General features: G+C 50.1%; 1 protein-coding gene across 4 annotated transcripts in view; it reads left to right on the forward strand.

The window, feature by feature from the left end:
• Window positions 1–12,420, forward strand: part of klhl4 (kelch-like family member 4) — a 72,666-nt gene that overhangs the window by 39,951 nt on the left and 20,295 nt on the right. For all 4 annotated transcript variants that reach the window (XM_065015144.1, XM_065015141.1, XM_065015142.1 and 1 more), the window contains 2 exons: window positions 7,296–7,432; window positions 11,635–11,831. In XM_065015144.1, the coding sequence (XP_064871216.1) occupies window positions 7,296–7,432; window positions 11,635–11,831 (334 nt within the window). The remainder of the gene's footprint in view (window positions 1–7,295; window positions 7,433–11,634; window positions 11,832–12,420) is intronic.

The raw sequence follows: 12,420 nt of genomic DNA on the forward strand, positions 1-12,420 counted from the left end.
CAGCCAGCCAGCCAGTCAGTCAATCTACCTGTAAATCACTGAGGTGTGTCCCAACATCACTGAAACACCCAGCCAGCCAGCCAGTCAGTCAATCTACCTGTAAATCACCGAGGTGTGTCCCAACATCACTGAAACACCCAGCCAACCAGCCAGTCAGTCAATCTACCTGTAAATCACTGAGGTGTGTCCCAACATCACTGAAACACCCAGCCAGCCAGTTAATCAGTCAATCTACCTGTAAATCACTGAGGTGTGTCCCAACATCACTGAAACACCCAGCCAGCCAGCCAGCCAGTCAGTCAGTCTACCTGTAAATCGCTGAGGTGTGTCCCAACATCACAGAAACACCCAGCCAGCCAGCCAGCCAGTCAGTCAATCTACCTGTAAATCACTGAGGTGTGTCCCAACATCACTGAAACACCCAGCCAGCCAGCCAGTCAGTCAGTCAATCTACCTGTAAATCACTGAGGTGTGTCCCAACATCACTGAAACACCCAGCCAGCCAGCCAGTCAGTCAATCTACCTGTAAATCACTGAGGTGTGTCCCAACATCACTGAAACACCCAGCCAGCCAGCCAGTCAGTCAGTCAATCTACCTGTAAATCACTGAGGTGTGTCCCAACATCACTGAAACACCCAGCCAGCCAGCCAGTCAGTCAATCTACCTGTAAATCACTGAGGTGTGTCCCAACATCACTGAAACACCCAGCCAGCCAGCCAGTCAGTCAATCTACCTGTAAATCACTGAGGTGTGTCCCAACATCACTGAAACACCCAGCCAGCCAGCCAGTCAGTCAATCTACCTGTAAATCACTGAGGTGTGTCCCAACATCACTGAAACACCCAGCCAGCCAGCCAGTTAGTCAGTCAATCTACCTGTAAATCACTGAGGTGTGTCCCAACATCACTGAAACACCCAGCCAGCCAGCCAGTCAGTCAGTCAATCTACCTGTAAATCACTGAGGTGTGTCCCAACATCACTGAAACACCCAGCCAGCCAGCCAGTCAGTCAGTCAATCTACCTGTAAATCATTGAGGTGTGTCCCAACATCACTGAAACACCCAGCCAGCCAGCCAGTCAGTCAATCTACCTGTAAATCACTGAGGTGTGTCCCAACATCACTGAAACACCCAGCCAGACAGCCAGTCAGTCAATCTACCTGTAAATCACTGAGGTGTGTCCCAACATCACTGAAACACCCAGCCAGCCAGCCAGTTAGTCAGTCAATTTACCTGTAAATCACTGAGGTGTGTCCCAACATCACTGAAACACCCAGCCAGCCAGCCAGCCAGTCAGTCAATATACCTGTAAATCACTGAGGTGTGTCCAAACATCACTGAAACACCCAGCCAGCCAGCCAGTCAGTCAATCTACCTGTAAATCACTGAGGTGTGTCCCAACATCACTGAAACACCCAGCCAACCAGCCAGTCAGTCAATCTACCTGTAAATCACTGAGGTGTGTCCCAACATCACTGAAACACCCAGCCAGACAGCCAGTCAGTCAATCTACCTGTAAATAACTGAGGTGTGTCCCAACATCACTGAAACACCCAGCCAGCCAGCCAGTCAGTCAATCTACCTGTAAATCACTGAGGTGTGTCCCAACATCACTGAAACACCCACCCAACCAGCCAGTCAGTCAATCTACCTGTAAATCACTGAGGTGTGTCCCAACATCACTGAAACACCCAGCCAGCCAGCCAGTTAGTCAGTCAATCTACCTGTAAATCACTGAGGTGTGTCCCAACATCACTGAAACACCCAGCCAGCCAGCCAGTCAGTCAGTCAATCTACCTGTAAATCACTGAGGTGTGTCCCAACATCACTGAAACACCCAGCCAGCCAGCCAGTCAGTCAATCTACCTGTAAATCACTGAGGTGTGTCCCAACATCACTGAAACACCCAGCCAGCCAGCCAGTCAGTCAATCTACCTGTAAATCACTGAGGTGTGTCCCAACATCACTGAAACACCCAGCCAGCCAGCCAGTCAGTCAATCTACCTGTAAATCACTGAGGTGTGTCCCAACATCACTGAAACACCCAGCCAGCCAGCCAGTTAGTCAGTCAATCTACCTGTAAATCACTGAGGTGTGTCCCAACATCACTGAAACACCCAGCCAGCCAGCCAGTCAGTCAGTCAATCTACCTGTAAATCACTGAGGTGTGTCCCAACATCACTGAAACACCCAGCCAGCCAGCCAGTCAGTCAGTCAATCTACCTGTAAATCATTGAGGTGTGTCCCAACATCACTGAAACACCCAGCCAGCCAGCCAGTCAGTCAATCTACCTGTAAATCACTGAGGTGTGTCCCAACATCACTGAAACACCCAGCCAACCAGCCAGTCAGTCAATCTACCTGTAAATCACTGAGGTGTGTCCCTACATCACTGAAACACCCAGCCAGCCAGCCAGTCAGTCAATCTACCTGTAAATCACTGAGGTGTGTCCCAACATCACTGAAACACCCAGCCAGCCAGCCAGTCAGTCAATCTACCTGTAAATCACCGAGGTGTGTCCCAACATCACTGAAACACCCAGCCAACCAGCCAGTCAGTCAATCTACCTGTAAATCACTGAGGTGTGTCCCAACATCACTGAAACACCCAGCCAGCCAGTTAATCAGTCAATCTACCTGTAAATCACTGAGGTGTGTCCCAACATCACTGAAACACCCAGCCAGCCAGCCAGCCAGTCAGTCAGTCTACCTGTAAATCGCTGAGGTGTGTCCCAACATCACAGAAACACCCAGCCAGCCAGCCAGCCAGTCAGTCAATCTACCTGTAAATCACTGAGGTGTGTCCCAACATCACTGAAACACCCAGCCAGCCAGCCAGTCAGTCAGTCAATCTACCTGTAAATCACTGAGGTGTGTCCCAACATCACTGAAACACCCAGCCAGCCAGCCAGTCAGTCAATCTACCTGTAAATCACTGAGGTGTGTCCCAACATCACTGAAACACCCAGCCAGCCAGCCAGTCAGTCAGTCAATCTACCTGTAAATCACTGAGGTGTGTCCCAACATCACTGAAACACCCAGCCAGCCAGCCAGTCAGTCAATCTACCTGTAAATCACTGAGGTGTGTCCCAACATCACTGAAACACCCAGCCAGCCAGCCAGTCAGTCAATCTACCTGTAAATCACTGAGGTGTGTCCCAACATCACTGAAACACCCAGCCAGCCAGCCAGTCAGTCAATCTACCTGTAAATCACTGAGGTGTGTCCCAACATCACTGAAACACCCAGCCAGCCAGCCAGTTAGTCAGTCAATCTACCTGTAAATCACTGAGGTGTGTCCCAACATCACTGAAACACCCAGCCAGCCAGCCAGTCAGTCAGTCAATCTACCTGTAAATCACTGAGGTGTGTCCCAACATCACTGAAACACCCAGCCAGCCAGCCAGTCAGTCAGTCAATCTACCTGTAAATCATTGAGGTGTGTCCCAACATCACTGAAACACCCAGCCAGCCAGCCAGTCAGTCAATCTACCTGTAAATCACTGAGGTGTGTCCCAACATCACTGAAACACCCAGCCAACCAGCCAGTCAGTCAATCTACCTGTAAATCACTGAGGTGTGTCCCTACATCACTGAAACACCCAGCCAGCCAGCCAGTCAGTCAATCTACCTGTAAATCACTGAGGTGTGTCCCAACATCACTGAAACACCCAGCCAGCCAGCCAGTCAGTCAATCTACCTGTAAATCACCGAGGTGTGTCCCAACATCACTGAAACACCCAGCCAACCAGCCAGTCAGTCAATCTACCTGTAAATCACTGAGGTGTGTCCCAACATCACTGAAACACCCAGCCAGCCAGTTAATCAGTCAATCTACCTGTAAATCACTGAGGTGTGTCCCAACATCACTGAAACACCCAGCCAGCCAGCCAGCCAGTCAGTCAGTCTACCTGTAAATCACTGAGGTGTGTCCCAACATCACAGAAACACCCAGCCAGCCAGCCAGCCAGTCAGTCAATCTACCTGTAAATCACTGAGGTGTGTCCCAACATCACTGAAACACCCAGCCAGCCAGCCAGTCAGTCAGTCAATCTACCTGTAAATCACTGAGGTGTGTCCCAACATCACTGAAACACCCAGCCAGCCAGCCAGTCAGTCAATCTACCTGTAAATCACTGAGGTGTGTCCCAACATCACTGAAACACCCAGCCAGCCAGCCAGTCAGTCAATCTACCTGTAAATCACCGAGGTGTGTCCCAACATCACTGAAACACCCAGCCAACCAGCCAGTCAGTCAATCTACCTGTAAATCACTGAGGTGTGTCCCAACATCACTGAAACACCCAGCCAGCCAGTTAATCAGTCAATCTACCTGTAAATCACTGAGGTGTGTCCCAACATCACTGAAACACCCAGCCAGCCAGCCAGCCAGCCAGTCAGTCAGTCTACCTGTAAATCACTGAGGTGTGTCCCAACATCACTGAAACACCCAGCCAGCCAGCCAGCCAGCCAGCCAGTCAGTCAATCTACCTGTAAATCACTGAGGTGTGTCCCAACATCACTGAAACACCCAGCCAGCCAGCCAGTCAGTCAGTCAATCTACCTGTAAATCACTGAGGTGTGTCCCAACATCACTGAAACACCCAGCCAGCCAGCCAGTCAGTCAATCTACCTATAAATCACTGAGGTGTGTCCCAACATCACTGAAACACCCAGCCAGCCATCCAACCATTCTACTTGTACATCAAAGTTGGATTCAGGGCTATATGTGAAAACATGGCACCATAATTGCTCAAGCTGGTAAACGGTCTGTCTGATATACCGCATGGTATACTGTCTGTCTGACATACCACCTGGTATACTGTCTGTCTGACATACCACCTGGTATACTGTCTGTCTGACATACCACCTGGAATACTGTCTGTCTGATATACCACCTGGAATACTGTCTGTCTGATATACCACCTGGTATACTGTCTGTCGGATATACCACCTGGTATACTGTCTGTCTGACATACCACCTGGTATACTGTCTGTCTGACATACCACCTGGTATACTGTCTGTATGACATACCACCTGGAATACTGTCTGTCTGATATACCACCTGGTATACTGTCTGTCTGATATACCACCTGGTATACTGTCTGTCTGATATACCACCTGGATTAATGTCTGCCTGATATACCACCTGGTATAATGTCTGTCTGATATACCACCTGGTATAATGTCTGTCTGATATACCACCTGGTATAATGTCTGTCTGACATACCACCTGGTATAATGTCTGTCTGATATACCACCTGGTATACTGTCTGTCTGATATACCAACAGGTATAATGTCTGTCTGATATACCACCTTGTATACTGTCTGTCTGATATACCACCTGGATTAATGTCTGTCTGATATACCACCTGGTATACTGTCTGTCTGTCTGTCTGTCTGTCATCACTGAAACACCCAGCCAGCCAGCCAGTCAGTCAATCTACCTGTAAATCACCGAGGTGTGTCCCAACATCACTGAAACACCCAGCCAACCAGGCTCCCTCACACCTCCCCCTCAGCTCCCTCTCAGCTCTCCCACAGCTCCCTCTCAGCTCACTCACACCTCCCCCTCAGCTCCCTCTCAGCTCCCTCACACCTCCCCCTCAGCTCCCTCTCAGCTCTCCCACAGCTCCCTCTCAGCTCACTCACACCTCCCCCTCAGTTCCCTCTCAGCTCACTCACACCTCCCCCTCAGCTCCCTCTCAGCTCCCTCACACCTCCCCCTCAGCTCCCCACACCTCCCCTCAGCTCCCTCTCAGCTCCCCACAGCTCCCCCACAGCTTCCCCTCAGCTCCCTCTCACCTCCCCCTCAGCTCCCTCTCAGCTCTCCCACAGCTCCCTCTCAGCTCACTCACACCTCCCCTCAGTTCCCTCTCAGCTCCCTCACACCTCCCCCTCAGCTCCCTCTCACCTCCCCCTCAGCTCCCTCTCAGCTCTCCCACAGCTCCCTCTCAGCTCACTCACACCTCCCCCTCAGCTCCCTCTCAGCTCACTCACACCTCCCTCTCAGCTCACTCACACCTCCCCTCAGCTCCCTCTCAGCTCCCTCTCAGCTCCCTCTCAGCTCCCCCACACCTCCCCCTCAGCTCCCTCTCAGCTCACTCACACCTCCCCTCAGCTCCCTCTCAGCTCCCTCTCAGCTCCCCACACCTGCCCCTCAGCTCCCTCTCAGCTCCCCCACACCTCCCCCTCAGCTCCCTCTCAGCTCCCCCACAGCTCCCCCTCAGCTCCCTCTCAGCTCCCCCTCAGCTCCCCCTCAGCTCCCTCTCAACTCCCTCACACCTCCCTCTCAGCTCCCTCTCAGCTCCCTCACACCTCCCCCTCGGCTCCCTCTCAGCTCCTCTCAGCTCACTCACACCTCCCCCTCAGTTCCCTCTCAGCTCCCTCTCAGCTCCCTCTCAGCTCCCCCTCAGCTCCCTCACAGCTCCCCTCAGCTCACTCACACCTCCCCCTCAGCTCCCTCTCAGCTCCCCACAACTCACTCACACCTCCCCCTCAGCTCCCTCACAGCTCCCCTCAGCTCCCTCACAGCTCCCTCTCAACTCCCTCACAGCTCCCCCAGCATGTCATCATGTAACAGATAATCAATGCATATGAAGACATCAGTACAAGGCTGTTGGTTACGTTGTGTGTGCAGACTGATCCTCATTGCACTGACCGTGTGTCCCAAATGGCACCCTATTAACTCTACACTTATATACTGTAGTGCACTACTTTTGACCAGAGAGTAGTGCACTAAATATGGAATAGAACGCCATTTGTGACGGGCCCTCTGATTACTTTGCTGGTTGTTGCTGTGTGCAGACTGGTCCTCAGTGCAGTATCTGACCACTACCTTGTTGATGTTGTCCCATACAGACTGGTCCTCAGTGCAGTATCTGACCACTACCTTGTTGTTATTGTCTCATACAGACTGGTTCTCAGTGCAGTCTCTGACCACTACCTTGTTGATGTTGTCCCATACAGACTGGTCCTCAGTGCAGTATCTGACCACTACCTTGTTGTTATTGTCCCATACAGGTTGGTCCTCAGTGCAGTATCTGACCACTACCTTGTTGTTATTGTCCCATACAGACTGGTCCTCAGTGCAGTATCTGACTACTACCTTGTTGATGTTGTCCCATACAGACTGGTCCTTAGTGCAGTCTCTGACCACTACCTTGTTGTTATTGTCCCATACAGACTGGTCCTTAGTGCAGTCTCTGACCACTACCTTGTTGTTATTGTCCCATACAGACTGGTCCTTAGTGCAGTATCTGACTACTACCTTGTTGTTATTGTCCCATACAGACTGGTCCTCAGTGCAGTATCTGACTACTTTGCTGCCATGTTCACCAGCGACGTGAGAGAGGCCAAACAGGAGGAGATCAAGATGGAGGGGGTGGATCCAGAAGCCTTGAGATCTCTGGTCCACTTTGCCTACACTGGTGAGTACTCCGCAACACTCATTTATGTATCTCAAATGACACCCTATTTCCTATGAAGTGCACTACTTTGGACCACGACCCAAAGTGCTTGGTCAAAACAACGCTCTAAATGAGGAAAATGGTGCCCCCTATTTTCTATGAAGTGCACTACTTTGGACCACGGACCAAAGGGCTTGGTCAAAACAACACTCTAAATGAGGAAAATGGTGCCCCCTATTTCCTATGAAGTGCACTACTTTGGACAACGGACCAAAGGGCTTGGTCAAAACAACACTCTAAATGAGGAAAATGGTGCCCCCTATTTCCTATGAAGTGCACTACTTTGGACCACGGACCAAAGGGCTTGGTCAAAACAACAATCTAAATGAGGAAAATGGTGCCCCCTATTTCATATGAAGTGCACTACTTTGGACCACGGACCAAAGGGCTTGGTCAAAACAACACTCTAAATGAGGAAAATGGTGCCCCCTATTTCCTATGAAGTGCACTACTTTGGACCACGGACCAAAGGGCTTGGTCAAAACAACAATCTAAATGAGGAAAATGGTGCCCCCTATTTCCTATGAAGTGCACTACTTTGGACCACGGACCAAAGGGCTTGGTCAAAACAACAATCTAAATGAGGAAAATGGTGCCACCTATTTCCTATGAAGTGCACTACTTTGGACCACGGACCAAAGGGCTTGGTCAAAACAACAATCTAAATGAGGAAAATGGTGCCCCCTATTTCCTATGAAGTGCACTACTTTGGACCACGGACCAAAGGGCTTGGTCAAAACAACAATCTAAATGAGGAAAATGGTGCCCCCTATTTCATATGAAGTGCACTACTTTGGACCACGGACCAAAGGGCTTGGTCAAAACAACACTCTAAATGAGGAAAATGGTGCCCCCTATTTCCTATGAAGTGCACTACTTTGGACCACGGACCAAAGGGCTTGGTCAAAACAACAATCTAAATGAGGAAAATGGTGCCCCCTAAAAGTGACTACTTTGGAACGGACCAAAGGGCTGCCAAAACAACAATCTAAATGAGGAAAATGGTGCCACCTATTTCCTATGAAGTGCACTACTTTGGACCACGGACCAAAGGGCTTGGTCAAAACAACAATCTAAATGAGGAAAATGGTGCCCCTAAAGTGCACTACTTTGGGACCACGGACAAAGGGCAAAACAGCACTCTAAATGAGGAAAATGGTGCCCCCTATTTCCTATGAAGTGCACTACTTTGGACCACGGACCAAAGGGCTTGGTCAAAACAACAATCTAAATGAGGAAAATGGTGCCCCCTATTTCCTATGAAGTGCACTACTTTGGACCACGGACCAAAGGGCTTGGTCAAAACAACACTCTAAATGAGGAAAATGGTGCCATTTAAACGTATCCACTCAGTAATACCCATGGAGCCGGCTGGTGTTTAAAGGGCAGCATCAAATCTGTCACATCTGTCAATCTGCTATTTTCTCCCCTGTGCCCCAGGCCTGGTGATGTTTTTAGTTATTTTATCCCCTGTGCCCCAGGCCTGGTGATGTTTTTAGTAATTTTCTCCCCTGTGCCCCAGGCCTGGTGATGTTTTTAGTTATTTTCTCCCCTGTGCCCCAGGCCTGGTGATGTTTTTAGTCATTTTATCCCCTGTGCCCCAGGCCTGGTGAAGTTTTTAGTAATTTTCTCCCCTGTGCCCCAGGCCTGGTGATGTTTTTAGTTATTTTATCCCCTGTGCCCCAGGCCTGGTGATGTTTTTAGTAATTTTCTCCCCTGTGCCCCAGGCCTGGTGATGTTTTTAGTTATTTTCTCCCCTGTGCCCCAGGCCTGGTGATGTTTTTAGTTATTTTTTCCCCTGTGCCCCAGGCCTGGTGATGTTTTTAGTAATTTTATCCCCTGTGCCCCAGGCCTGGTGATGTTTTTAGTAATTTTCTCCTCTGTGCCCCAGGCCTGGTGATGTTTTTAGTCATTTTATCCCCTGTGCCCCAGGCCTGGTGAAGTTTTTAGTAATTTTCTCCCCTGTGCCCCAGGCCTGGTGATGTTTTTAGTTATTTTATCCCCTGTGCCCCAGGCCTGGTGATGTTTTTAGTAATTGTATTCCCATGTGCCCCAGGCCTGGTGATGTTTTTAGTAAATGTATTCCCATGTGCCCCAGGCCTGGTGATGTTTTTGGTAATTGTATTCCCCTGTGCCCCAGGCCTGGTGATGTTTTTAGTAATTGTATTACATTTACATTTACATTTAAGTCATTTAGCAGACGCTCTTATCCAGAGCGACTTACAAATTGGTGCATTCACCTTATGACCTCCAGTGGAACAGTAGTGCATCTAAATCTTTTCAGGGGGGGGGGTGAGAGGGATTACTTTATCCTATCCTAGGTATTCCTTAAAGAGGTGGGGTTTCAGGTGTCTCCGGAAGGTGGTGATTGACTCCGCTGTCCTGGCGTCGTGAGGGAGTTTGTTCCACCATTGGGGGGCCAGAGCAGCGAACAGTTTTGACTGGGCTGAGCGGGAACTGTACTTCCTCAGTGGTAGGGAGGCGAGCAGGCCAGAGGTGGATGAACGCAGTGCCCTTGTTTGGGTGTAGGGCCTGATCAGAGCCTGGAGGTACTGAGGTGCCGTTCCCCTCACAGCTCCGTAGGCAAGCACCATGGTCTTGTAGCGGATGCGAGCTTCAACTGGAAGCCAGTGGAGGGAGCGGAGGAGCGGGGTGACGTGAGAGAACTTGGGAAGGTTGAACACCAGACGGGCTGCGGCGTTCTGGATGAGTTGTAGGGGTTTAATGGCACAGGCAGGGAGCCCAGCCAACAGCGAGTTGCAGTAATCCAGACGGGAGATGACAAGTGCCTGGATTAGGACCTGCGCCGCTTCCTGTGTGAGGCAGGGTCGTACTCGGATGTTGTAGAGCATGAACCTACAGGAACGGGCCACCGCCTTGATGTTAGTTGAGAACGACAGGGTGTTGTCCAGGATCACGCCAAGGTTCTTAGCGCTCTGGGAGGAGGACACAATGGAGTTGTCAACCGTGATGGCGAGATCATGGAACGGGCAGTCCTTCCCCGGGAGGAAGAGCAGCTCCGTCTTGCCGAGGTTCAGCTTGAGGTGGTGATCCGTCATCCACACGGATATGTCTGCCAGACATGCAGAGATGCGATTCGCCACCTGGTCATCAGAAGGGGGAAAGGAGAAGATTAATTGTGTGTCGTCTGCATAGCAATGATAGGAGAGACCATGTGAGGTTATGACAGAGCCAAGTGACTTGGTGTATAGCGAGAATAGGAGAGGGCCTAGAACAGAGCCCTGGGGGACACCAGTGGTGAGAGCACGTGGTGTGGAGACGGATTCTCGCCACGCCACCTGGTAGGAGCGACCTGTCAGGTAGGACGCAATCCAAGCGTGGGCCGCGCCGGAGATGCCCAACTCGGAGAGGGTGGAGAGGAGGATCTGATGGTTCACAGTATCGAAGGCAGCCGATAGGTCTAGAAGGATGAGAGCAGAGGAGAGAGAGTTAGCTTTAGCAGTGCGGAGCGCCTCCGTGATACAGAGAAGAGCAGTCTCAGTTGAATGACTAGTCTTGAAACCTGACTGATTTGGATCAAGAAGGTCATTCTGAGAGAGATAGCGGGAGAGCTGGCCAAGGACGGCACGTTCAAGAGTTTTGGAGAGAAAAGAAAGAAGGGATACTGGTCTGTAGTTGTTGACATCGGAGGGATCGAGTGTAGGTTTTTTCAGAAGGGGTGCAACTCTCGCTCTCTTGAAGACGGAAGGGACGTAGCCAGCGGTCAGGGATGAGTTGATGAGCGAGGTGAGGTAAGGGAGGAGGTCTCCGGAAATGGTCTGGAGAAGAGAGGAGGGGATAGGGTCAAGCGGGCAGGTTGTAGGGCGGCCGGCCGTCACAAGACGCGAGATTTCATCTGGAGAGAGAGGGGAGAAAGAGGTCAGAGCACAGGGTAGGGCAGTGTGAGCAGAACCAGCGGTGTCGTTTGACTTAGCAAACGAGGATCGGATGTCGTCGACCTTCTTTTCAAAATGGTTGACGTGTATTCCCATGTGCCCCAGGCCTGGTGATGTTTTTAATAATTTTCTCCCCTGTGCCCCAGGCCTGGTGATGTTTTTAGTAATTGTATTCCCCTGTGCCCCAGGCCTGGTAAAGTTTTGGGAGCTCATATGAAGCTCTACTTCCATTGTTCTCTGTGACAACATATCTTGTTAATGTTGCAGGTGTCCTTGAATTGAAGGAGGAGACCATAGAGAGTCTATTGACTGCAGCCTGCCTTCTGCAGCTCTCACAAGTCATTGAGGTCTGCTGTAACTTCCTCATGAAACAACTCCACCCATCTAACTGCCTGGGGATACGCTCCTTCGCTGACGCCCAGGGATGCATGGATCTGCTCAACGTGGCCCACAACTACACTATGGTAGGAATCTAACCAGATTTACACAGCCTAAATGCCAAAAGAAATTACATTCAAATATGTTTTTTTTGGGCTGTTTGCATGTATTCCTGGAGGTTTTGGAGGTTGCATTATGTTTACATCACATTGTTAGGGTTGGATGGCCATTGAATGCTTAGCTAAAGTACAAATATCCTTTTAAACTCTAGGATTTGATTGAAATACATTTGTGTTGTCCTTTCTTGGATCAAGGTTAGCTAATTTGTGGCTAATAACGTTGAGACATGTCGGCTGATGTTTTGACAGGCAGGTTGGGGTATTCCAAAATAGAGCTGTAAATATTTCTTTCAAACATTTTCAACGGGATCGAGAAGATCCAGTATTTATTTACTAGATAATGTCGTCTGCTGTCTCCGGCTGACGGAGTCAACAACTAATGGAGATTGTTGTTCTATCTACTGGGCTGTTTAAATAGAGCCCTGTCTAGGACAGTGAGTTTCATCTATGCACGACCACTTCCTGTTCAATCCCTCCAATAAGGAACATGGAAGAAATGGTCCAAATTGCACCTTATGTGCTATATGGTGCACTACATTTTGACCAGAGCCAAGTG

This window comes from Oncorhynchus nerka, unplaced genomic scaffold (genome assembly GCF_034236695.1).
Source record: "Oncorhynchus nerka isolate Pitt River unplaced genomic scaffold, Oner_Uvic_2.0 unplaced_scaffold_1659, whole genome shotgun sequence".
NCBI classification, from domain to species: Eukaryota; Metazoa; Chordata; class Actinopteri; order Salmoniformes; family Salmonidae; genus Oncorhynchus; species Oncorhynchus nerka.